This window comes from Polypterus senegalus, chromosome 10, assembly GCF_016835505.1.
Source record: "Polypterus senegalus isolate Bchr_013 chromosome 10, ASM1683550v1, whole genome shotgun sequence".
Classification (NCBI taxonomy): Eukaryota; Metazoa; Chordata; class Cladistia; order Polypteriformes; family Polypteridae; genus Polypterus; species Polypterus senegalus.
Genome location: NC_053163.1, coordinates 69,490,083 through 69,518,046, shown reverse-complemented (window position 1 = coordinate 69,518,046; position 27,964 = coordinate 69,490,083). Strand labels below are relative to the sequence as shown.

General features: G+C 35.3%; 1 protein-coding gene across 2 annotated transcripts in view; it reads left to right on the top strand.

The window, feature by feature from the left end:
- The window catches only part of znf711 (zinc finger protein 711), a 68,435-nt gene extending 42,546 nt beyond the window's left edge, over nt 1–25,889 (top strand). The window contains exons 6-9 of one of the 2 annotated variants that reach the window (XM_039765937.1): nt 21–158; nt 1,195–1,332; nt 14,068–14,211; nt 22,494–25,889. In XM_039765937.1, the coding sequence (XP_039621871.1) occupies nt 21–158; nt 1,195–1,332; nt 14,068–14,211; nt 22,494–23,671 (1,598 nt within the window). In that variant the 3' untranslated portion in view covers nt 23,672–25,889. The remainder of the gene's footprint in view (nt 1–20; nt 159–1,194; nt 1,333–14,067; nt 14,212–22,493) is intronic. The other variant, XM_039765938.1, reaches the window with a different exon arrangement.
- Nucleotides 25,890–27,964: the final 2,075 nt, after the last annotated feature.

Genomic DNA, 27,964 nt, shown 5'->3' with positions numbered 1-27,964 from the left:
TCCATTATGATTTTATGAAGGTGGAACAGAGGTAGTATCAGAGAGTGATTTCCACAATGGTCATGCAGTGCTAGAACCAGCAGGTGTCGGCAGACTTCAAAGAGAAAAAATGGTATACATGGCAGTAAAAGACTCATCTCAGGAAGATGAAGATATCAGTAAGTATTAAGCTATATACAGTATATATTATCTTCTGTAAGAGGTACCCTTTCATTCAGTCAATGGTTAGCTCCTTGTTAAGGCCAAATTCTAAAGACCTCAGAAACAAACATTGCCAAAGCAGCAATTCATATTTTACTTCCACGGTCTTAACACATCAGCCCATTCACTGACCTCACTTTGCTAAGCTGTTCTTAGCATCTGTCCGTTTTTTGAATTCTCTTGACTTCTCAGGTACTTGTTATTGGGAAATGTGACCCTAATTAGCTTTAAATGGTGATGTGATTCATGAAGGTGGGTAAATTGTAGATTCTGTATTCTGCAGGTACTTGTTCATGCATGTTTATAGTTACATTTCATTTTTGGTTTGATTTTGATTCAATATACTTTTTTAATCCCAGAGGGGAAATTCTCTTTTCATGTGACCTTTGGGGGTTTATAGACATTAAAGTCATCTTTGTTTCACAAATGTTAAAAAACAACATATTCTAAATTGGTGTGAAACATACAAAGGCAATTTTTTTTCAAAGTAAAAGTTTTGTTATCTGTAGTTTTTATGAAAATGAGTAAAAATGTGATTGATACGGATTTTAAAGTACAGTACATTCTCAAAGTTATTGCAATTTAGGACCATAGCAGCCAACAGTCCTGTCTGCTTATATAATGCTGGTCTGTTAAGATTTTTCAGAAATTCTTGATTGCACAAACAAGGTGAAATATCATTGAGTATTTTATTGCCTGTGTAATGGATATAGTACAAGACACAACGAACAATGCTGCACCTTCTGTGTATACATCCACTCATTGTTTAAACTCTGAGCAAACTTAAAAGTATACTTCATATCATGGTGCTGTACATACTTATGAAGCCTATGTAATAGAAAACATATGCCAGTATTTTAAAGTTTAATATAATGCATTTTGTTCACACATAACTCTTATTATTAAGATTGCACTTATTTTGTGTGAACATCATTTCTGGTCAGACATTGCTGTTTAGTAGATTTGGAATTTAACTAATCTGTCTCTCATTAGACTGTGCAGAGATTGCAGATGAAGTTTACATGGAAGTCATTGTGGGAGAGGAGGAGGCCCCTGCCATACAGGATTCTCAAATGGAAGATGCCACAGTTAACAAGACTTTTGTTCCTGTTGCTTGGGCGGCTGCCTATGGTAATATTTTTTTAATGCCTTCAGTAATTTATTAAAAGAAACACCCTAAAGACCTAACATGTTTTATTTCCAACATAATGCCTTTGAAGCCTAATACACTTTTTTTAATGCCCAACAAAGCTTTTCTGTGACACATGGATGAAATTAATTGCTTGACAGGTGCAGTCATCCTAAACTGTGCAGTATAAGTTGTAAGGGAATTGTCATGAAACAGAAGGGGCAATGGTTGTCAACTTAACTTGCATTTTTCCCTGACTGATGTAGATGCAAAACGAAATCAATATTACAGCTCAGTGAATCATTATGTTGGCCTTTTGAGACATGTAATTAATGTGGACTACACACTCAAAATCATAAAATAATCTGCACATGATAATAACAGTAATGCCTTGGACCTTAAATTTGTTTGGTGTTTGACAATTTACATGGTTCTCTTGTTTCAGTTGTTTTTTGGATTCTGGGAAATAGTGATGTATCCACATTTCATCCTGTTATCAATTGCTTGTCGACAACTAAAACATGCACATTTTCATTCAGACAATGTAGCTCAAAGTGTTTTACAAGACATGAAAAAATCAATTAAGATTAGGCAATAATTAAATAAAGTATAAGTGACAAAAAACAAAAGGTAAGGTCAGATGGCCAAGAGCACCGAAAAAACCTCCAGTTAGGCTGGAGAAAAAGCAAAATCTGCAGTGTTCCAAGACCAAAATACCACCCAGACCCCACTGGACATTCTACCTATCATAAATGTTTTTAACAGTAGAATCCCTGAAGTTTACAATTTTTTTCGTTGTCGCTGGCCTCCTTAAATTTTCCTGACATACGTCAAGAAGCTCGTAGCACCTGATCACTGCGCTAATAGCCCACTTTTGTTTTGCAGCCTGCTACACCCCCCACTCCTCATTCAGTCAGATGAAGGCATTGCTCTTCTGCAATCATCACAGCTGAAGTCTGTATTGAACTGTGATCTACCCATGCATTTGTAAAAAATTATATACTGTAGGTAGTAAAATACAGTGATTTAAAATGCATGCATTTCATATGTGTTCCGTGGCTACCACAATCTGTGTAAATATAGAATGACAGAGTAAATACGAGGCAAGAAATGCTGACCACAGAAAATATTTTCATGTTAAAGTAATAACAACATCATTTTGACTTGACATGTATGATGTGTGAAGCCCAAATATCCAAGAAACACTGACAAAAGGTGTAACAAAAATAAGTATGCTTTTATTCAAGAATAAAACTAAAGAAAAAGACATTGGTCGGTTAACATGTTGTTGAAGCCCAACTATCAGTCGGTGCAAATTAAAAACAATTCGCATGTATGTGTGTGTTTATGCGTTTCACTTTTAACTAGCTGTCATGGTGGTAATGCTGCTATATCACGGATTTTTGCAGATGGCTCAGTGGATAAGCTACCTCTTACCAATGGTGAAGTAATAGGTTTGAATCCAGTGTCGTTTCTGTATTTAGCGCCTTGAGTAGTGAGCTGTTATTATTATTATAACAAAAGCGTAACATTTGATGTGAGTCTGTAACATCCTGTTTAAATTTATGGTACTTGTAAAAGATGTTAATTTTTCTTGCACGCCGTCAGCGTATCTTTTTTTTTTAATTCAGTTTTATTCTTGGATTCTTGACTAAAAAAAAATGTTCAAATGACATGTTGATGTGAATGTCCATGTGCAAGGAAAAATAACATCCACACTGCAGTGTCTATTTAATCGATAAGATGCCAAGAAGAAATGGTTGAACTGCGTTTGTATGTCTCCTTTTACCATACATTTACACCAGCTGTTACAGCCTCAAATCAAATGGATGTTATTATTATATAATAGTAACAATAATAGCAGCTCACTACTCAAAACAGTAAACTGGAGGAGAACTTGGGCTTAAACCTGAAACTACTTGAATATAAGACAGTAGTTCTTACCTTTGCACCAGCCAAGCGGACATGTTTACTTCATATCAATTAAGAGTTTAGCTTCACTTTTTATACATTGCCAGTAACATTTAAATTGAACAATTTCTTGTTCTTCAGTTATATTCTTCAATAAAAGCACACTTGTTTTGTTATACCTTTTGTGAAAGTGTTTATTTGATATTTGGACATCAGCTTTCACACATTATATATACTTCACATCAACAATTAATCCATTATTACTATAACATGAAAAAAGTTCTTGTTTTAGTTATGTGTTCAACATTTCTTGTCTCGCATTTCCTGTAATCCTACATTAACACAGATCATTGTACGCACGGAACACACATGAAATGTGTGACGATGCAGGTTCTCTTCCATGCTCTCATTGTCCATTTGGGAACCCTGAACCCAACACCGTCAATAATGTCACTGAGATAAGCTGACAAATGGGGACAAATCTCTCAAAGCCAGTGGATATATTCCTAAAGTGAAAAAGTGCTTTTATTTAAAACAATCAAAAACAGTGCAGTGCTTCACGTTCCATAAATAAATCCATAAAAACAAGTGTCCAGTGGGGTTAAAATCAATAAATAGAAAACAATCCTTTAAAATCTAAGGTTAAAAATGTAGAAGTTAAAAATGCAGTCTCACTCCCTTGTTATTCTCTGGCCCACCTCCATCACTCTCTCCCCGGTTCATCATTACTCGCAGCCGCGGAGACCCAACAGCCACGAGCTCCTTCTGTCAATCTCCGTCTTGGCCTCCAAACGGACGTCGCTGCCAGACCGACAAGGTTGGCTCTTCTCTCGTGATCTTTCACGCACCCATAGTCGCTCCTCAGATCCAACGGGATGACACCTCTTCTGCTTGCTTCACTCGTTAGTTGTCAGTGGGGCGAACTAGCCCCAGAGCGCCTCCATCAAACACTCCTTAGCGGTTCCCCAGCTCGTGGTGTCTCCTTTTTAGGTGGCCAGATCCTCCCACCTAGACAGATTATTCCCGACTTTTAAGCTCCATTTTTACTTGCTCGATCTCTTTTTTTCCATGATTTTTCCTCCCCTCTGGTGTACCTCCGTTTATATATACATACACCTCTGTCTCTGTGGGCACAACGTTTTAATTACACACCGCAGGAAGCCAATGAGGCAAACAAGGACGACCACACGTGCAGGGGCGACTCGCTCCAATCACCTCATTAACTCCCCGCGGTCGGGCAATCACGCCCACGGAGAACGACACGGCCAAACCCGACCTTTTTTTTTTTTTGGAAGCTGCGGACCCACTATACCACAAAATGTATGTATTCCAAGTAATATATTATTTACTCTATGCAATTTAGAGACTTCAGAATTTTGTGTCTGACTTGAGTTGAGCTGCCTCGGTGGGGGGATGATTGAGCAGGGTGCCCGCTGCTTGTGCTGATTGATACATTGCAAAACAGATGCTGATGAGGGGGTGCGGGAGAATTTAAGGTGGCCTGGCATTATGAATATTTTTGTTGGCTTGAGAGATTCTAGTGTTAAATCAGTACTCTTTGTTTTCAGGCTTCACATAATAGGATTTGAAGAAGTTGGCCTTGTGGACAGCTGAGACACCTGCCTTCATTCCATCATCACAGATGGCTGCATAGTGCCCTGATCAGGTGGTGGTGGCACAGATTGGCACCACAGAAAAAAATGAAAAAGACACCATAGAAAAGTAGAGATTAGTAAAGATTGCATATCCCTGAAGAATATGATAATTCTGTTCACATATACTCTATTAGGAACACAACGAAAATGTAGCCATGAAAAAGCCCAATAAAAATAATGGGTTGGTAGCAGTTTTTTAAAATATCCCACAGTATTAGCCTGGCGACTTTCTGTTGGTAAAGGTATTGCAGATTTTAGGTGCACATCACCATTTCTTTTTAAACTTGGAACATGGAATTGTAGGCAGGACCTCCATTAGAAGATATAAGGTTATTACTTGGAGAGTAGGGTGACATGCATTCTAAAATACAGGACGGAGAAGGACTATTTAAGGCTTTATAAACCATTAGTAGTATTTTAAAGTCAATTCTGAGTAACACGGGTAACCAATGTAACAACGCTAAAACTGGTGAGATGTGCTCAGATTTTCTTTTTTTATTTAAGATTCTGGCTGCTGTAATCTGCACTATTTTCAGCCAATTGATGTCTCTTTTTAGCCACTCATGTTAGGAGTGCATTACAGTAATCTAGTAGACTTAAAAGTGTGGAAATAAAAGAGAAAAAAGAGTGAGCTGGGTTTAGAAGGTGATCAGTAGTTGAGAATAAAACTCTTGGATTATCAGCATTTATTATTATTACATGTAGTCCCCAGGTTATTGAATCCGACCTACGACTTACGAATGGGGCCGCAGCTGCGACGCATGCGCCTCGATAACTGCTGGTCCGTCATCTTTGGCCTAGGGACGCTGCAAGCAGTGGCTAGATGGAGGCTGGGGGGGCGGGGCGATTTCGGTGCTTGTGTAGTGTCCCTCGGGCAGCAAGCGGTGACCCGTGGTCAATAGTCACAGCTATTGCTCGTGTGCAGGACGGAGGCATGATGGGGCAGTTCGCTGCCTGCCCACAACGCCGCTGCAGCTACTGCTCCTGACTGGATGGAGCGGAGGGGTGTGTTTCACTGCTCGCCCACTACACACGGCTGCCCCATTCGTTCTCGGTCGGTGGCTGGTAATGCTGCAAACGGTGACCTGGTTGTGGCTGAACAGAGGCCACTGAGGGTGAACAGGGTGACGGGGTAGCATTGTAGTGTGCCTTGGTTGGCTGCCTGTTGAATGGGGGCGGTGGTGGGCAATTCACTACCCTCCATTGGCCGCACCGTGTTCATTCTCGGTGGGTGGATGCTGCAGGCAGCATACTGTAATGGAGGTGACAGTGTGGTGGGTGAATGGTGAATCGCCCCTCGCTGCCCCCATACATTCTCAATAGCAAGCCTGCTTGTACTGTTACGCACATAACAGGAAGTTGTCTCTTGTCAGTACATCAGACGTGTTGATGACGGGTGCCTTCCTGCTGTGATAGCGTGCACAGTGCTGTGCAGAAGAGCTCATCTTAAGGTTTTGTCTTCACCCTTCAAAAATTTCTCTGAAACACAAATCTGATGCAAGTGCTTGGTGTTACAGTAAAGAAGAGAAAAACCATCATCATTGAAAATAAAGCAGAAATAATAAAAAGGTCAGAGAGAGGTGAAACTCCATCATTCATCGGCAGAGCACTTGGTTACAGTCGGTCACCAGTAGCATTTATTAAAATAATGTACCTGTTCCGACTTACATACAAACTCAACTTAAGTACAAACCTACAGTCCCTATCTCATACGTAACCCGGAAACTGCCTGTATAATTTTATGGAACTAGGACTGCCTGTCAAGGAGGGCTGCGTTGTTATATTCAGTTATTTTTGCCTTCATTATTTCATAGGCTATTAGTTTAGTTTTTCTCCAGTTATGCTCAGGTCTCCTGCATGTTCTGTTTAAATCACACTCTTTGGGTCTTCCAAGATGTACTACTACTGGAGAATTTCTTAGGTGTCTTTTCGGGGTCTACTATGTCCGTTGCAGTTTTAACCTTAGCATTAAAGTTTTCTACCTTACTGTTATAAATTATCCTTGAAATGTTGGACGTTGTGATGCTTCATTTCTCAGCATCCAACATGCACAGACAAACTTTGCACATTTTTTTGTTTTTATTTGTAAATGGATTCAGCTGACCGATAACTGAGTCCTATAGTATTTGTTGTTTCTTACTCTCGTCAGTATTTGGTTCTCCGTTTTGGCCAGTGTGGAACAAACAGTATGTTCTTTGGTCAATGATTTTTGCAGTCTGGCTACATCTTGGCCCATATTCGAGAGGTGCCTTGGCATAGAATTATTTAGTCCATCTTTTTTTTGTGGCATATACTTGGGGCTAATCTTGGTAGTTTTAGAATAGGGTTGACTAGATGAGATTTAGTCTTCAAAAACTTCCTATAATTGTTGTTAAACAAAAAAAAAATCTTTATAATAAAGTAATCCCCTTTTAGTCACCTTCAAAATTTCATCCTTGAGATGCAATACAATTGTCCCATTGCTTCTCCCAATCCTGGCAACATTTCTTTTACTCATCTTTTGTTATCATGTCTTAAGCCCCCTGCGTTTTTTTTGCTGGATTTCTCCCATGGTACCAATTCTTCTATTCTTTACTCTCAATTTTAAATTACAGAGCAAAAAGAAGTCACAGTGAGTGAATATAAGGGGTGTGCAGCAGCAATTCCATTGTTTTTGGTCAAAAACTAACTAATAATGGCGTGTGTTGTTGGTGCGTTGTCATGGTGCAGAATCCAGTTTTGCTGGTGACACTTCTCCAGACATGTTTTTATTTCCTGACACTTTCCTATCGGTGCCTTAGCAGTTGTGCGTAATGCCACTGATTAGCAGTGTGTTCTGATGGAAAAAACTCTTTTTGATCATGCTATATGGCTTGATCTTTGGTCATTTGTGAAACTGACGCCATAGAATATCTGTTTGAGGTTCAAGCTCCGGATCTTTATATGATGCTGTGCCAATGTTTTAAAAGATTATTTTATCATTAACATTTAATTGCACTTGATATATACTAATTGTATGGTAAACAATCAGTAGTCACTTCGTTAGATGCATCTATCTCATATTCTGTCTCCACAACAGCCTGAATTATTCTATGTAAGAATTCAACGCCATGCTGACTTGACAGCATCACACAGATTTTCCGATTTTTTTGGGACACCATTTCATCCTGCAAACCTATCATGAGATCTGGGAGCTGTGCAGACTATTAATGTAATCATTTATATGATGTGTTCTTAGTGGCATGATGTATTAGTCCTGAAAGTTTTCATTTGAAGAGGAGTATATTGCAGCCAAAAAGAAACTCACTTGGTTAGTAACAATACTAAATAGATACCAAATCTTTGCATTTTGGTTTCCTCTGTGCAGCAGGATTTTCTCAGCGCTCACGTCTGAACTAGGCTGTACAGAATTGCAGTAATTAACGCCGCACACAACTTGGGTCAGGAGCTTGTGTGTACTTATGTAGGAATGAATTTGTTCTAAGATCTTGACAGGATATTCCGGTTTTCTGTGATTTTTTTTTTTTTGATTCAAGTCAGGTTTTTGGTCTGTAGCATTTGTAACAGAGGACATGCACAGAGTACTTATATACGTTTGTAACTGTAATACGATAGCAGTAAATTGCTAAGTGATACAGCAATATAGGGTGGTCCAGATCTAATTGTGCAACTTGTAAGTTGAGCTTGGACATGGTACGGAACAAACATGCCTAGTGTGAGTACATTCTAAATAGCAGTACACTCTGCAGAACATTAGTTAAAAACAGTAATTAATATTGAAGTAATTTACTTCTCTAAGTGCAATTAGAAAATTGTAACTTTGATCAGAGCATCACTAAATTAATCAACTTCAGATATAAATAGGATGATTTTTACTCTAAATGATACAATCGTAGTTAATAAATTGGCCAAAAAAAAAACATTTTCTTTACTTAGCTTTATGGTAATTTAGTTGTAGTGCTCCTTTATACAAACTTAGAAATTGAGGAAATGCGTGTATAGTTATGTTGCTGGGACACATTCTATAAACAGAGACCAGCTGTACAGATTTTAGAATAAAGAAATCTGAAATATTGGCTGTCACATTAAAGAAAAAGTAGTAATTAGTCAATAAAGGAATCTGATGAGTCATACTGTGCATGAAGAGAAACAGCAAATGTATATTTTGTTCAGCAGAAGTTGAAGATAAAGAAAAGAGAACCCTGCTGATACAGACACAAATCTTTGGCAGAAATTAAAAGAGAAGCTGCTATGATGAGTTCAGATCTTTTCATTTTTCCCTCTTTTAAAATGGATACTCCTTGTTTAATTGATTGAGCTTGTGTCTAGTACAGCATCTTAGAAGAATTAGAAAATGCATGCTGGAATAAGAAATTTCATTTTAGGGTTGTGTGATATTAACCAAAACTTGATAATTTGATTATTTTCTGGGATTTGTCGATAACAGTCAGTAGATATTTTGCTACCTTCAAAAATGTGTTTGTAAAAGTCTTACATTGTACTACTTCCAGCTTGCTGTTTTTAGTAGGATATTAACTGTTGCTTACTAATGATATTAATGGAAAAATGTTTAAAGGAATACTCCACCCAAAAGATATTTTTTATATGCTACTTATCCCATATAGTCTGTAGTGGTGCCTGAGAAAAAAAAATAATCTCATGCTTTAGTGGAGAAATTAAACATTTACTTCCAGAAAAGAGCTGTATTGAGCGTAAACACGGAAGGTTTCATTCCCAAAGTGCTGTGTGTTTGAATGAAAGCCTGGGTTCTTTACCAGTAAATGAGGGAGAGAGGCAGCTCTTTAATTGCAATGCACAGCATTATAGGAATGATGTCTTCATGTTTACATTCATTGTGGCTATTTACAGGAAGCAAATGTTATTAATATTTTAGCATCAAATGCACACATTTTGCAAGTTTTGACTATACAAATGGATAATGGATTGTGCGACATGAGTTACGTGAGAATTTCTTTACTTTTTTTCACTGAAAATTTTTCACGTCCTTTGGCACTGCCCAGCATTGATCACTTGTTTCTCTCAGCCACCACCACAGAGTACTTGGGTTAAGTAGCATTTAAAAAAAAATATCATTTTTGGTTGGAATGCTGTGGATAGCTGACTCCCGAGCCGTTTCCTATTTTTCATATTCTGTGCAGTGGTTAGGTAGCAGTTGGTGCAACAAGTAAGTCCATCTGTCTTTAATGGCAACTGATTTTCAACATAGTTTGCAGATTGCTGTATTTTGAACCACATCTGTCATTTCAAAGCCATACCACGTCCTTGCACATGAGGATGATCAATGTCTAGCAGTTAAATCTGACATGTAGATTGCAAGGCTGGTGGTGTCTGTATTTTGTCTCCTGGTACAGTAGCCGCATTTATATACTAGCTACTCTAGGTTATTGTGGAGGATTGACCATATACGCTCCACACTGCACACTTGCAACAGTCTATCCTACTGGGCTTCATGTGGTGTCTTAGCGTCAAACATGTTTGGAGACATCCATGAGTGAATTCTGTTTAAAACTGGGTTGGAACAATTGGACGGCTCACCAATTGTCTAATTTCTAAACAAATCCAAAGCCTAAAGAAGTCGCACTTAAAAGTAAGGGTGGGAATATAGAATTGCAAAGATCAGATATGCTGTCATTGATTCGATCCATCAAAGAGCAAGCTTCTAATTACTGAAATGCAATGTTAATGAAAGTATGAATTGTAAAATATGCTTTCAACGTAAAAGATAGGTCACACCCTGTCAAAAGGAGGTGAAGAGGACTTCTGCATCTCCTATAGCTCTTCATTATCAGCTCTTTTAACAGATTTCAGTACTCAACACACCTAAATAAAAAAAAAAAAAAATCTGACTAACAATAGAAGAACATAGGAGTCTGTACAGTATTCACTGTCTCATTCTGTATCCATGCAAATAACTGAAGCTAGTTAATATTACTGTCTAATTGGAAATGCAAACATGCCATGTCAAAATAGCCACAGCGTTTTAATACACGGTATACCCATAAACCTCAATGGAGATCTAGACTCTGTTCCCTGTTATGTCATATAGTAATACAGTAGTCAATATGACAGAAAGATGTTGTAGGAGGCAGTACTTTTCAAACATGTCTATTCTGCTGCAGTGCTCATTAAAATGTACAAATTAATAATTAATCTTCAGTTACCTTGTGCTGCTGAGCTCCTGAACTGATAACAGCAATTTTATCTTTTTTATTTTCTGTCAGCGTTGAGTCATTTGATTGTTTTTTGCAAAGTGAGTGACATACTTGATAATGTCAACTTGCACATTTTAAAACAATTATGATAAGACTATACATATCGCTACTTAGTAAACAATAGATTTGTTAGCTTAAGAACCAAATTTGTCGATTTTACCTGTAAATGTATGTTAAAAAAGCATGTTAACCTATTATCTTGACATAATATTTTATTTTATTAGATGTATGGCTTGTTGTTATGGCAATCATTTTATATTCTTTTATGCTATTGATATAGTGCACATATTTTTAGTTAAAATGTATATAATTTTTTATTGTCACTGAGTAATAAGCCAATGTAATTTCATTTTCTTTATAAAAGAACAGGTAACACCTATGGTCTGCAGTTTTATTAATTATAAATGTCTGACTATGGCACATAAAGCTTCTGCCTGATCACCTGTGTAGAAGCCTTATGTTCGCATTTAATAGAAAATAAACAAAAAAGAAAACAAAGTTTAAGCAACCCTAACAAAACCTGATTGAAGCATCCCTAATTCCATCCATCCATTATCCAACCCGCTATATCCTAATTACAGGGTCACAGGGCGCAAGGCAGGAAACAAACCCACGCACACACAAACACCAAGCACACACTAGGGACAATTTAGGATCGCCAGTGCACCTAACCTGCATGTCTTTGGACTGTGGGAGGAAACACATCCCTAATTTGAATACATTTTTTCTTTCTAAAGCCCTGTGTGTCTTGCATTTACCTTACATTTACTACAAGAAATTTATTACAGCACCGTTTCATAACATTTTTTGAAGTCACTTTTAAGGCATTCCCAGGATGAAGAGACAAATTTTAAAAACCTCATCAGTGCAGTATCATTGTTATTTTATATTTAAAAAACAGGCATGTTTAAAACATAACTCAGCACTAATTTGTGTTCAAAAGGTGTAATACAGGTAGCAACATTATATTTTTGGTGCCTTTGTTGATTTTTAAGGTATAATAGGGCCCAATTAATACTCAGATTGGTAGCTGCACTTTACAAGAAAACCAAATAACCACAGAGTTAATATGGAATAATCCAGGGTTCTGCCACCATCTTTGTTAGCATATACCAATGAAAGGTACTGACTACGCAATTAAAACGGAAAACATTTTGACTTTATTTTGAATGTGCTTTGTGTGTTTAAAAACAACTGTTAGAAATGCTTAATGGGCTGTTCTGAACATCCCTTTCTGCGTAGGTATATCTATTGGACCTAAAAGGAGATTAGCATTTAATAAACATTTTACTTCCCAACTATTACTTAATCAGATTTTGAAAAAAGACAAATTTGTGGCTTCACTTTCAGCAGGTTTAGGAGGAGATCTCTGAACTTCAGAGTGCTTAAATGTCTAAACTTACAGTTGAAAGGTTAAGGAGCAAGATTAAAATCAACAAAAGTCTGATAAGTCTTGGGGAGCATTAGATTTTGAAATTTTTATTGACATTTATGTGGCACAACTTAAATCTGCATCAAATGGGGCCCAAAATGGTACCTTTCTGGGGAAAGGTACACATGTTCTTATTAAATTATTTAGTACTTTAGCAAGCACTTCTTCAGATTCTGGTAGTACATTTATGCTTTGCATTTTCATTAATGACATTTATTGTCCTTTGAAATGTTCTTGTAATGCCTAGGGCTACAGTTTGAGATTTTAAAACACAGTAAAAACCACCAAAGAGTATTTAAATGGTAAACACTTTGGGAAAAATGGGTCTACAAAGGCTAGATGATGTTGGTACAATAGAATGAAACTTGAAGACTTGTTATACCCGCCGCCTTCCCCTTCCGACACTTTAACAGTTTAAAAAGTAATGTATCACTTGAAGAAACACTCATTACTTCTTTTAAAGATGGCTTTTTTCTTGTTTCTTTTGTCCAGTAACCATGAAAAGTCGATCACTCTTTTACAATAAAAAATCCTTTCATATACTATTTCAGACATCCAGATATTTGTTCTGTTTTGCTTTATTGGTACCTATTAAATTGCATGTAACTTTCTATGGTTGCTCACTTCCAGTAATTTAAAACATTTTGTTATTCATTAGTAACAGTACTTGTACATAGGTGAATTTTGTTCATCTATTAAAGAACACAAATAAGTTGATAGCAAATACATTATTTATTTGCTTTACTATAAAAATGCAATTCTACCCTAATATTTTTCTGTGGTGCCTCATAACTTTATCCAGAGTAATTAATATTAAAAATGAAAGAAGACCTAAAGTTATTTCAGTCTAGTGCCTTTTAATACTTTACTGAGCAGTCCCTGTGTCAAAATAAGAATATTTTATTCCTTCTTGTTTTCTGTTACTACAAAACAATCACAAAATGATGCAGGTGAAGTTTTTCTTGCATAACAGTTTTTAAAATGTTTTCCTTATAAGGGTGACTGACATCCTCTATAATTTTTTTGGGAGTTTGTGAGCCACACTGAGATCATCATTCCTTTAATGTTCTTTATTTTACAGTGGAATATATATGGAGTATTGTACAGAAATTTAAAAATGGTGTTATTGCGGAATACCACTGTTTCACCATTGCAAAATAGATTCTGCTGGCCGTCCCAAATTGTTTGATTTTTAAATTCAGAGCATTTTATTATGAATATTTATGTATCTTTTCTCATTTTTATGTTTAGAAATGATTTATGCACAAGCAGATCATTGATATTTTTTAATGTATTTGTCAACTCCCTTTTTCAACTGTACGATATCCCTGTAAGGATTACAGACAATAATAAACAACTAATTTTCAGCTTGCAGCATATTCTATTTTGTAACTGAATGCAGCGGTTTTAATATTTATTTATTTATAATTGAATAATTTCTGGGAACTGAAAAAGCAGTTATCAAGTGCACACATTGAGATTTGTTCCAAAAGATGAGAAAAGCTTACCAATTGCCTGTGTTCTTAGGAAACAATCTGGATACAAGGTTAGAAAACAAAAATGGAGCTGCCACCCAGTATCTGCAGATTAGTGACAGCATCAGCACCAGTAGGGCACTTAAACAGAAGGCTAAGAAAAAGAAGAGGGGAGAGGCACGTCAGTGTCAAACTGGTAAGAGTGTGAAAGTATTATTTTGTATGTAAGAACACATAACCATTCATTTTTTTTAAGTGACAAGTTATTGTTTTGCAACTGCAAAAGAATTAAATAGTTCATGTTGTCAGAATGGTTAAAAAAAATAAATTAGTTTTAGATACCTTACTAAAGTTTCCTTTCCCAAGGTGAGTGGCCTCCAATTTTTTTTTTTTTTTTTATTTAACGCTTGGTTCTTCTAAATTTTCAGCATAATGATTGCAGCAAGTGCTTTATTTTTATTATTACATATCTATCTAGTCTCAATATTTAATCATACTGCAAGTTACTGAAAAAGTCATGCATATTTTTTTAATTAATTTTTTTTCTACCTTTTGGATTTTTACTCTAATATTACTAGCTCAATAAAGTGACTGATCTAAAAATAACATTTCTATAGATTTTTATAGTATAAATAATAAGGGAAATGCAGATAATCTAAAACCTTGTGATATTTTTAGTTAATACTACTTTATGCTCTTTTCAGAATGTGATGGTTTAACTCAGGTTTACTGTACTGCCTCAGAATAGGCAGTGTTAGAAAGTCTATATGAAATGGTAAGAATTTCCACACTCCAAACATAGCAACAACAGTTTTTCATATTATAATATGTTAACAGATGTGAAATAGTAAATATTATCGTGTATGTTTATATCATTGGTTATGTTTAATACAGATAAACAGTTGTGGTTGTGTAAACAGAATACATTTAATGGGACACTAATTCAATACTAATAAGTTACATGAAAATTACATTTTATTGTAGACTTAATAAATATACCAAGTACTTCATTTTCTGGTTACTCAAATCGTTTCACTATATTTTACTTGGATTTTTATTATCTTTATTTTCTTTCTGCTAAATTCTGATATAAAAAGTTCATATAAACTAACATAACCTCAAAAAGTTCTATTCAGCTATATAATAAAATTTGAATGATTTACTGTGCTGTTAACAGTATAGAATTTAATATTTCTTTAAAAAAAAAATTCAACACTACTTAAAAACAGAGATCATAGTACCACAAGTCTAATATATATTTTTTAGCCATCCTCATACAGAGTCCTGGATGAAAACCACCTATTTTATTATTGCTTATCAAAACTGGAAGGAAGAAACAAATCTCCAGAATGCATTCCAGCGGCCTCTCATTCATTTAAGTTATGATACCACTGTTGAACATATTTTGGAGTTTAAAACCTGGATGTTGCTATTAGATACCCAGTGTATTATAATTATATATTCCAGGCTTCTTCAACCAATTTTTGCACTATACAGAAAGTCAGTATGCATCTATTGAAAGTCTCAATAAATCTAATCTTCCAGCAAAGTTCCTTTTCCATATACAAGCTGCCTATGTTCCCTGATGTTCTGTCAGTATCTGTCTCTGAAGATATATTAGCTAGTTTGGTGAAGATACAGGCATTATTTCTGAATTCTCCAGTCAGATTTCAAGGTACATACCTATATTTCTGGGTAGTTTAAAATGTGAGATGGCACTCACTCGTCCATAAAATATATTTTTCTTCAGTCTGTACTAAGCATTTCATAATATAAATGAAAAATTCAACATTGTATTGTTAATGACTGCAGAACTGTCTGTAGTCCTACCATTTTGGTTGAAAATATTTGCATAGTACCATGACTTAAGTGAAATAGCAGACATGTTCATGATATTTATAAAAATGCATTAATGTCATTGGGGATGAAGGAACTGAGCTAGTTTTGATTGAATTATAATGGTGCAGTGGTCTTTAAAGTGTCCCGGGCGGTCTAGGGAAAAGTCTGCCGACTATTCTGGACTGATTATTGTGACCAAATTTGTGAAAAGAGCTGTGAGGCAGCAATGCCAACCACTGTACCTCACACCGCAAAAGGCACAGAGGGAACAAATACGGCAAACAAAATACAATAAACAGCCACAAACTAAAAATAAGTAAATAAACTCTAGATCTTTGTGCTCACAGAGTTCCGCATTCAATTGTTTTAAGGCTCTGAAGCAGCCATGTCTTTTTTTTGTTTCACATGTATCTGTGCAGATGTTTAACACATTCTTCTTCCATCAAGAAGGAAGAAATGTTTTGTAAATAGTACTAAATCTTTATTATTATTATTTCACAATGTGCCCTGTGTTTTCCATGAGGGAAGGGGGAGTGGGAGGGCTCCTTTAAGGCTTGATTTGTGGGGATACAGCACATGGCTAATTACATATGTAAATTAGCCATGTGTAGCTGAGCTGTATCCATTAGCAGTACAAGAATCCTGGGGTTAACAGCTGATAAGGGTCCTGTCTTAAACCATTAAAGAGTTTCCTACATAAGTGTGTCAGTCCGCCACTCATCTTCAAGTGGGGTCACTGTTCTCCTGAGTTTTCACACCACACAGAACACCCACTAATCTATACCCACACACAAGCTCAAAATCAAAGGTTGATATTACACCACTGAACTCACCATTAAAAGAGCTGAACTTAGTGAGTCTGAAAACTTACTTTCTACAAAAGTTAACTAAGCAAAATCGTTGCACTCTAAAAAAAGCATGTGGTGACAAATGCTCAGTGATGTTTAAGGTAAATTCCTTTGGGAAGTAATATCTATATTACAAATATAAAACACATAAATATAATTTTATTTATGATCTATGTGCCTCTCATTAACTATTTTACTGACTCACTGATAAGTTATTTACTTGAAAGTTTTATTTTTAATAAAACTGAACAAAGAAAATGTGTCAAAACATAACACCAAAAGAAGCATTATGCTTAAATAGACAGATAACATAAAATATGTAAATAAGAGAATAACTATACATTGCAGTTTATGGTGTAACATTATGTTCAGGCCCTTCCAAAGTATCTAAGTGCAGGATCCCTCCATATATTAGTATCAAGTGATGCAGACCGTGATTAAGTTGCACATATCTTAATTTAGACTCTCTAGGGGGATGTATCCACAAGCTTTTCAAATGTAGCAGACATGCAATCACAAGGCACAAAACTTAAAGGCAGTATATGCTCATGTCATCATTTTTGAAAGTGTCTGTGTATCCTTGCTTTCCTCCACCACATTGAACATCTGTGACAGAACACACAACCCACTAGCTGTGCTTGCTAGTAAGCCAATTTTGCATGCTTTGTAATAAAAATGAATTGTAAATATCTAGTAGAAGTGGTCAGAGAGAATGATGTAAATGTGAGCACATTTGTTACTGAGTGCATATTCTGGCGCACTTTGATTGTACCTTTCAACATCACTGTGCATTGCTGTTCAGGAAAATTCTTACATTTTACATTATTTGTCAGTTATTTTTATTCATTTAATTTTTAGTATGTAAATCACAAGGAATAAAAATGTGTATACATAAATAAAAAAAAGTTTTTCTTAAGAATCCCTGTTGGATGGGCAAAAACTCAAGGATTTTGGGGGAGCAATCCCTGGCCATCTCTCCTTTGTTTTATTTCTCCCAGAAATTCTAAGTGACCATGAATTAAATACTCAATCCTGATTTGAAATTGGTTGGAGAGGGTGTTGTCTTTTTGAAATTTGGAATCGTATGTCAGGGTATGTTCCACCGTCCAATTTGGGGTTGGATTAATCTTCCTGTTAGCCCACCACAACTCCCATTAAACTAGAGTGAGTTCTTTCTGCACTCTATTTTCCACTTCACTGCTTATAAAGTCAATTTTATTTTCTAAATGGAGCATCTTTCAAAGAGGTACTTGGTCATATTTTCAAATGACACTGTTGTACTCCAGTATTCACAGCAAAGCCTTAAGAATTGGTGGGCAATCCATCTCTTTTCCACTCAGAAGTTGTTTGAGTATTGGCACATTTTGGGATATCTTTGACAACTCCAGGCTCCAGACTGTCCTGTCTCTAAGACTCAGACCTTTTTTTTCTTCTTTTACCTCCAATTGAGATTAGTAGGCAAGACACATGGGATTTTTTTTCTTATTTCCTGCCCCTCACATACAATTTCCATTGCCTCTCTGTAGGCTACTTTGCAAAAATCAACCTGTAAACATTTGCTTCTCTGCTTAATTTGTCAACATGAATTCCTAACTTCAATTGCACTATCCTGGAATACATTTTTTTTTAAATATAAAAAAATCACTCTTTCTTTCACAAATCCATATCTTGTCTATTGTGTATATTTTAAGTCTTAAATTTATGGGACAGCATAGACCTTGCTGCCATCGTTTGTTTTTTTTTTGTTTTTGTTTTTTTTTGGAAAGTTCCTGGCATACCTGTTCTGATCCTTTGTTTTAATGATGTTTGCTCAGTCTTATTCTCTGTTGTCTTTCTATATCATCACCATGTATTTCTCTTTCTTGGCTTCTTTTTTGTTACTGTTGTTCAATACAAGATAGTTTCAATAGGAACTGTTACTGCAGAATTAGCACTTTTCTCTTACTCAGATGTTCTTAGCTTCTTTCTGCCAATTTTTGTGTGTCTTCTTTATACAATCTGACATCTTCTGAGCTTTCTACATACTCGAATAACATATCATCCTGCTTCTTTTGGCTGAGAAGAAACTGGGTGGATTGTTGTCTTTAAATTGTTTGCCTGATGGCAGATGTGTGATCTTTTCAAATGGCTTTCCAATTACTGCCTTTATGTATCCTTTTATAACATCTTCCTCACTAAAACAGTTGGAGGATGGGGTGAATGTCTGAGGATAGGGATGAATTTTTTTTTTTTAGTTTATTGCTCCTTTTAAATTATTTCTAATTGTTTATCTTTTGCATTTGTTCAACAGAAATTTGAAAAAAAAGCATGGGATGGGATGTGTTTCTGTTGACATGCTGCTTTAGAACTTCATAGAGAGAGAGAGTCTTTTCTTTTTACTTTTTTTTTTCTGGCAACCCTGCATTTTTCCTGCATTCTAATATATTCAACACGCTCTTCTATAAGTAATGCATATACAGAATGGCATATCGTGTGACAGTTTCTTCAATGAGCATATGATCAATCAACTGGATTGTTCAATCTGATTTTTGGATTCTCAGTTTCGTTTCAGTAAAGCTATCCAAATATACATATTGCTTGCTTTCTATTCTGTGATAATGGCATTACATATTCTATGTGGCTTTTCTGCTGTGTACTGTAAAGATATTCTTTAGGTACAGCATTAAGGAGTAGTACAGGGCTAAAGGACCCTGTTGGGATTTTGAGGTGGATATATATCTACACTGCTGTTTACTCACCTGCAGAACAAAAAAAAGATAAAAGTTGGTGATTAACAATAAAAATACATGTTTATAAGTAGGAAGTGGAATGAGGATTCTTTACTGATGGCTAACTTAATTGTCATTGTAACTCAAGCAAAAGCATTTTATTGAATGAATCCATTTATTTTCAAAGTACAGTAGTCATAACTCTGTCTTAAGGACCTCTGCACTAGATTATAATCAGAGTTAGATGTTAGTACAGTGAAAGGTAATATTTATTTTTTGATGTCTTGTTTGTTTTGTGAAATCAAGTACATTCTTTTGGCATTCATGACTTAATTGTGCATTTAAGGTAACGCTCCAGCAATTTATTTTAAAAGTGTTAGAAGATTTTTTATTTTTGTCTCTAAAATATTTTATTGATATTAAAATCTAGTAATATTTATTTTCATTAAAGGACCACAGTGAACTAAAATCCAGCAGTTTCTCCTATTTTAGCTGTTGACAGGAGTCCGAAATTATGTACAGTTTACAATTAAAAACAAAAAAACCTAAAAAGAAGTCATCCATAAAATAGAAACCACAATATCAACTTTTTTAATAATGCCTTCTAATAACCACATGACGTGTTATTGCCATATATGAGGCATTTCAGCCACAACAACCCAGAATGGGATAGGTTTAGAAAATTGATGGTTGGATGTTTGTTACCTCCTGTAGTAAATCAGGAGTCTAAAGAACCAATCCTTTCTTTCAGATTAATATAGATGCATATTTAAAAAAAAAAAAGAAAAAAAAAGCAGATTACTTTCTGGTTCATCCATAAATGCACTGCCACCATAATGTTTGGGGCAAAGACACATTTTTCATCAATTTACCCGTTTGTTCCCCAGTTTAAAATTACAACTCATACAATTCAGACATCCATTTTGGTCACACTATTTATACATGGTTTCTGTATTTCAGGACATCATAATGTTTGGGACAAGTGGTGTCACAGGTGATTGTGATTACTCAGGTGTGTTTCATTGCTTCATTAGTACAGGCACAAGATATTTAGCCTTGCCTCTACCCTTTGGAGTCTGTATTTAGCATTGTTGAATGTGAGGACAAGAGCTGTGCCAATAAAAGTGCAATGTGCACTTTTTTCAAGTCTGAATTGTTTGATTAGTAGTTTTGTACTCTAGAGGGGAGGGATAAATCGAGGAATAAGTTGCCTTTGTCCCACACATTACGGAGGACACTTTACCTGAGCATATTCAGAATTAATTTTTACATACTGTATCTTCTGAATGCAGTTTTTTAAATCACTTATGAACATTATTTATTTGTTTAACATTTTTTTTCTCATTTCTTATTAAAAGTACCACTCTATAAATACAAATTTCTTTATGGCTATATACATTCAGGGAGCATGTAAAGGAAATAATTTCTACATGCAAACGTATATAATGTAAAAAGCACTTACCTGGAAAACTGTGTTTGTTTCTCTGCTCAAAATAACTCTTCCTCCAGTGGCCTGATTTTACTGAAACCTGGTTCAGTTATTCTTCAATGAAATTTGTTGGGACAAATCAACTTTTTGAGATATTTTAAATTCATCATATTACATATTTTTGGAATTATGCAATCTGTGATTAAAATCATTGGCCTATTTGTAAACTCATAAACAGTTTAGAAAATGACTGAGTGATTTTATCTTGAAACAGAGAAATGTTCTGTGTGACTTCAACTACGAATTAGTTTACAGTTTTTGTTTTGAAAGGAGTTACCTCAGCTTGTATATTTTTTTTATATATATTTTTCCTTTTTCTTATTCAACAAACACTCCTAATGGAAAAGCAGTGAAACACCCACAATTATACAGCACATGGTGTAGGGGTCAGATATAGTTGGGCTTGGATGGCCAAGTGTTACCATACAAGCAGTGTATTACGGTAGATCAGTATTTGTATATATATTCCACTCTCTAAATATGACATTCTTTCTTACTACCATTTGAATAAAATTTTTGTTTATTCATCCCCATACAAGGTAAGTACTGTCCCCTGTCCCATACTGTGTTCAATTGCAAGTGAAGAAAAAATTATATACTAACAGTGTACCTTCTGCTTCTGTCCCCATCCCATGCTTGTCTATGTGGTTGCATGGGGTCTTGCTCAAAACTCAATCAACAAAACTAACTTGAAATTGAAGCAGAAAAATGACATGGCATTTATGTCTGTAAAAATAAAAAATAAAGGAAAGTTATTTACAAATGTAGGAAATATAACTCTTGACAGTTTAGGCTACAGTGACTAAACACATACACTAAAAACAGCCTAAAGGATACATTATCTAAAGATTACAATGATTCAGTTTTTCTCTTGACACTGTAATTTATCAGCAAAGGCTCAATGTTCATTCTTATCTAACCAACTGTTGCAGTTTGAGAATTTAGCACAGATTTTAAATCTCCATTGTTTTCTTTTGAAAAAATTTACACTTTAAGACATTTGAACCACAATTAGCTGCAGACCATCCATATCCAACAAGTAATAAGAGAACATGAATCTTTTCATCACTTGAGTTAGAATCTGCTATCTATAAAAGCAGTTTCGGTCACATGATACTGTAAATGTTACTAAAACATTTTATGTATACCACTGATGTATGTAATTTCAGTTATAACTTATTTTTAAATATGACTCCTACATATGTAATAAATAAAGTTTTAATAACAAACTCATGAAAATTTTAAAATGCTCCAACTTTCAAACTAGTTAATCATGTCTACAAGCGTGCTTGAATGTTATGTTGTGTATATTTTCTTAATTGTATTATCTTGCAATTTCTGGTATTTCATGCTTAAAACCTCAAATATCATACAAAGACATTCATTTTTCACATGCTGGTAATATAAAAAAGCAAATCAGCATCTAATGTAGAGTGAATATTCACAGAAGCTTAGTTTTATGTTGATATATATATTTATTAGCAATCATATTTAGATGAATGCAATATTGTAATTGCATTTTTTTACATGTATAGAAGGTTAAGTGTTAAGGCATAGACCAATTTTTAATGAAATTCTCTATTGTATTTTGCAGCTGTGATCATTGGTCCAGATGGGCAGCCATTGACAGTGTACCCTTGTCACATCTGTGGAAAAAAGTTTAAATCAAGGGGCTTCTTAAAGCGACACATGAAGAACCATCCAGACCATATGTTCAAGAAGAAGTACCAATGCACGGACTGTGACTTCACCACTAACAAAAAGGCCAGCTTTCATAATCATCTGGAGAGCCACAAGCTCATCATTAAGGGAGAGAAAGTACATGAGTTTACTGAATACACTCGGCGATACCATGAAGCTAGCCCTTTGAGTTCCAACAAACTTATTCTTCGTGACAAGGAGCCAAAGTTGCACAAATGCAAATATTGTGACTATGAAACTGCTGAGCAAGGTCTTTTAAACCGTCATCTCTTGGCAGTCCACAGTAAAAACTTTGCTCATGTTTGTGTTGAATGTGCCAAGGGTTTCCGGCATCCCTCAGAGCTGAAGAAGCATATGAGGACACACACTGGTGAAAAACCTTACCAGTGCCAGCACTGTGAATTCCGTTGTGCTGACCAGTCAAACTTAAAGACTCATATTAAGAGCAAGCATGGCACAGACCTGCCGTACAAGTGTGGTCACTGCCCACAGGCCTTTGCTGATGATAAAGAGCTTCAAAAACATACAGAGATTTTTCAGGGTCACAAGACTCACCAGTGTCCGCATTGTGACCACAAGAGTACCAACTCTAGTGACTTGAAGAGGCATATAATTTCAGTACATACAAAGGACTTCCCTCACAAATGTGAAGTTTGTGAGAAGGGCTTTCATCGGCCATCAGAGCTCAAGAAACACTCAGAGACGCACAAAGGCAAGAAGGTTCACCAGTGCAGGCACTGCGACTTCAAAATTTCGGATCCTTTCACACTTAGTCGCCACATCCTTTCTGTGCACACAAAAGACTTGCCGTTCAAGTGTAAACGGTGCAAGAGGGGTTTTCGGCAACAAAATGAACTAAAGAAGCACATGAAGACCCACAGTGGCAGAAAGGTCTACCAATGCCAGTATTGTGAATATAACACTACGGACGCATCAGGCTTTAAACGCCATGTCATATCTATTCACACTAAAGACTATCCCCACAGGTGTGAATATTGCAAGAAAGGTTTTCGAAGGCCTTCGGAAAAGAACCAGCATATAATGCGACACCATAAGGAAGCTCTAATATAATGTTACCGTCTTTCCTGTCTCCCCTTTCCCTACACAATTGGGGAATAGCAGGAAAGTTTATACAGTCAATGACACATTTTAATAAACTGTTCCAGACACTGCTAATTCTCTACTTTCCATTCACTGTATAATAAAGTCTTAAACAAATAAAAAAGAGTATTAAGAGTGAGGGGAGAGATGATGTGGTAACACTTTCTGTACCGTTTTAAAACTTTATTTTACGTACCCAACTCCCATTTTCCAGAAATTGACCATTTTTATATTCAGTTATTCAAATAATATGCCCTTAATTAAACAAACTTCTAAAACAATAAAGTATATTTGTACCATTAAGAAATAACCCAACAGCTAAGGCAGATATTGTTATTTCACTTGATAGTTAAAAGAAAAACAAAAAAGCATAATATTCTTACTGTTATATGTGGGTTGATTGTCACACTCCATCAAGATGTTTTAACTTTTGTTTACTGGTTAATCCCAGCTTTTATTTCCCTATCCTCCAGGCCCTCTCAAAAAGCTCAGGTTAATTATTAAGTTCAATCATGGAAGGCTTTTGACTCCTTTGCTGACTAGTTAGGAGTTTTTTTTTGTTTTTTTTTCTTTGTTAACCCATAATTTGTATCTTATGCCCTCATGAATTATTCTGTCCTCATTTGCTGTTGCAGAATTTTAATTTGGGCAGGTTTTGGTTAGAAAATATTTGAACCCCTGAATGTTTTTTATGAATATGCCTCATTTTCCTCCCCTCAGTCAGTATGTTTATCTCCCTAGCTCAATTCTCTAACTGGTAAAATATGAGCCTACAAGTAGCAGAGTGTACAAGCTGGTGTGCTGGCTCAGTGACGTGCATTTCTTTTCTAGATATTTTGTAACTGGTGTATATTTTACAATAAACTACAAATGTCCATAGAATAACCTATTCATCCATCCCTGACTTTTATTTTGAATAGTTACAATTGATGACGTGTAATTATTTGGTTTTAATTTTTTTAACAAAATTAGGGAGTTACATTTACAAAGTAAAGCAGATTTATACAGTGCATAATAGTGGAAATACAGTTACTGACATGAGTTGTTTTTGACCTACCTGAAGTAAATAGTGGTTTCATAATAAATGTGCACAAATTGAAAAAGCAAATGAAGCTATGCCTTGAAGTGAAACCTATCAGTCCTTTTATGTATTTTAATTTTTGTGCGTTTTGTAAAGTTGTTACTGCAACAGACATGACAGAATTAATCATTGCCTTCTTGTCCATCCTGGCAATGCATTTCTTTTTGTAAAATAGGTCTACATGATGCTCATTCTTACAGAATGTGACAGACATTATTGTCAACTTTGCCTTGTGACCTTGAAAAAGCATTTCAGTCGGGAATCTGATACCACTTTAGTTAATATTCAACCAAATAATGTCCTTAATAAAAATTATGTTGTTAATTTGGGACTTTAAAAGTTCTGTTAGATATTAGAATTATTAGAATATCTACAACCACATGATTTCCAAATGTCAGCTTGGGTTGATGTATCCATCTGTGGTAAGGTCAGCTTCATTGCTTTACATGTTTTGTTCATCTAAAAGTCAAGATTATTTTTGTTTTAAACATGCGTATCCCTTTCATTGAAGATTTAAGAGTGTTTACATAAAATTCCAATGAGTATCACTAATTTAGGTAATATTTTGAAAACGTGGCTTCATAACATCCTTAATGCATTGTTTTTTGTTTTTTTTTTTTTTGTTTTTTTTTTCCTTCAGTTGGCTCACTCTCTTCTGAATGCATCAGTTTATTTATTTTTTGCAGTTGGTAAATGCAGTGTTTCACCAACATATGAATAGCAGCGATAATATAAGACTGTATTCCATTCACCTGGATATAATTTTAAAGGTTATGTCTAGTTAAGTGCGCATCCCTGGTTTAGGACTCTTTGCACTATTTAAAAAATAAGTGGAATATTTTTTTTATCTGTGTTTCTCTTTAGAGCCTATGTGTATATATGTACTAAGTGTGTATCTGTGTATATACATATATATCAAAAGTATGTATGTTTATATTTCCAACTTAAACAAAACAACTGGCCTTTAATGGAAAGATCCTAATTAAAAATGAAATTAGAACTTAATCAATTATTCAAGGAAAGTGTACTTCAGTTTTCTTTACATCGTTAAACTACTTGGCTTGCATGTGTAATAACAAAAACAATTAAAGGAAGTGCCCGAACCCACCCAGCCCCACAGCCAAATGCTATGTATTATTTTGTTTTGTCAAACAGTGGTTAGCATTCAGTGCTGCTTGCCTTTTTGTATTCTCCCACAGCTCATTTACACTGTACTGTATATAATATTTTTCAAAGTAAGATGAAGTAACAAATTCTGTATTTACATCGATCTTCACTTTTTCCCCATATAATTACAGGTGTATCAAATGTGTCATGCTGTTTATTACACTAAACAAGGTAAAGTCTGGCTGTTGTGATTTTGTTTTTTTTTTTATTATGAATTTCAAATAATATTTTAAAAGTCCAGTGATATTGCCATCAAATGTTCTGAATCGTCCTTTGTATTGCATACAGTGGGTGGCAGTCTGAAATTACTGCCAAAATCTTGGCCAACAAACTCATGGTAGCAGCTATTTACAAAGTCTTTATGTTTGTAGTACTCGAGGGGATAATCATGGGAAATACATAGATACTGTTCTTTCTTTAGTGTATAGGTTATTTTCCGTTTTTGACTCCCTTTCTCTTAGCTGTTGGATGTGAGGCACGAACTAAGACAGGAATTTGTCAAGATATAAATCATATTTACTATATAGTATATACACCATAAAGGTAATGTAGTGTTTTACATATATTTGTATCAAGATCCACATTTAAAATTTTGAAGTAGTTCAGCTTGTTTTCCTCATGGCTAACGCAATTAGACACGATTTGTGTTGGTGCAAATTAGTTTTGTAAACTTTTTAGTTAACACTATTCTACATTGTTTATTTGTCATTTTTTAACATCTTTACATAGTGACCAAGGTGTTAAGCTGTAAACTTGGAAGATGTTTTAATTCAGTGCCCATTAGTTTGACCCTGACCAAATCAACTAACCAGTGCTCAAGTTGTTAATTAAATATGCAGCCAGTGGTAACATTTATAACATGCTTTGTATAATAAATGTCCTCTAATCTGACCCCCCAAAAAAAGGAAAAACACAATGAGACTGGATGGAATGTTATTGAAGCTTTTTTGTCCTGTATTTTATTCAATTTTGGATTATTCAGAATTTGTTTTGCTTTTAGTTAGTATGCTTCTATGTGTATCTGTATATACAAAGGGGATTGTATAATCTTATTATTATTTAGAAGGTTCCAGGCCATTTGGTGACTGTGATGGTGAAAATATGGAGCCATTTTGAATCCACTAACATACAGTACATGGGACTTTTGTTTTAAGTTTAAACTTTTTGTGTGTAGGTAATTCTCTTAGCACACCCAACTCCTCAAAAGGGGGTGTCTTGAATCTGTCTCCCCAGGCTTCCCCAGCTGTCCTTTTATTATTTTATTATATTTATAGCCCAAATATTATAGATGGGTTTGAGGGTCTGTCTGTCCCTAAATTGTTTGTCAGCAAGCCAGACACCCTCAACACTCTGGTCCCACACTTTTAACTCTCCATTCCTTGTACTTCTGCCCTTCTCAGGCAGCCAGCACACTTACAGGACTTGCTACAACTGTGAGAGTTGGAGCAGCTTTTGCATTGCTTATGTGGATTCTCCTTTTTCTGGACAGGTTTTGGATTTGACTTCCTCTACCTTTTTTTCTCCTCTTCATCCCTAACACCTCTTTGCCAACACACTAGCCTACCACAGTATTCAGATGTGAATAAATCTTAGCAAGTTTTTGCAAATTCTTCTATGTTGAGTTTTCATTGAATTGCATTGAGGACGATAAATCCATCATCCACTTCAATCGAGTACACCTTTTCAAAGGTGCTTAGCAGTCATTCAACTCCCATTTCTATTAAACTGGTAGGCACATGAATGTTAAGTAGCAGCCTATGTTTGTTTTCTGCCATTTTTCATATACCTAAGAGTTATGGTGAATATCAGCAAGTCAGATATCTTCAGTGGTGCAAAGAAAAGTTTAATCTTTAATAGCTATTGCCTTTAAATGTTGTCTTTACGGTTAAAGCAAAATAAGTTGCTACAAGCCAGGAGCCAATGAATAAAGCCGAGATGTTCTTATAAGGATGGTGCTTTGATTTATAATATGTACAAATGTTATGTATGACATTACTATGAATGTGTATAGTCAC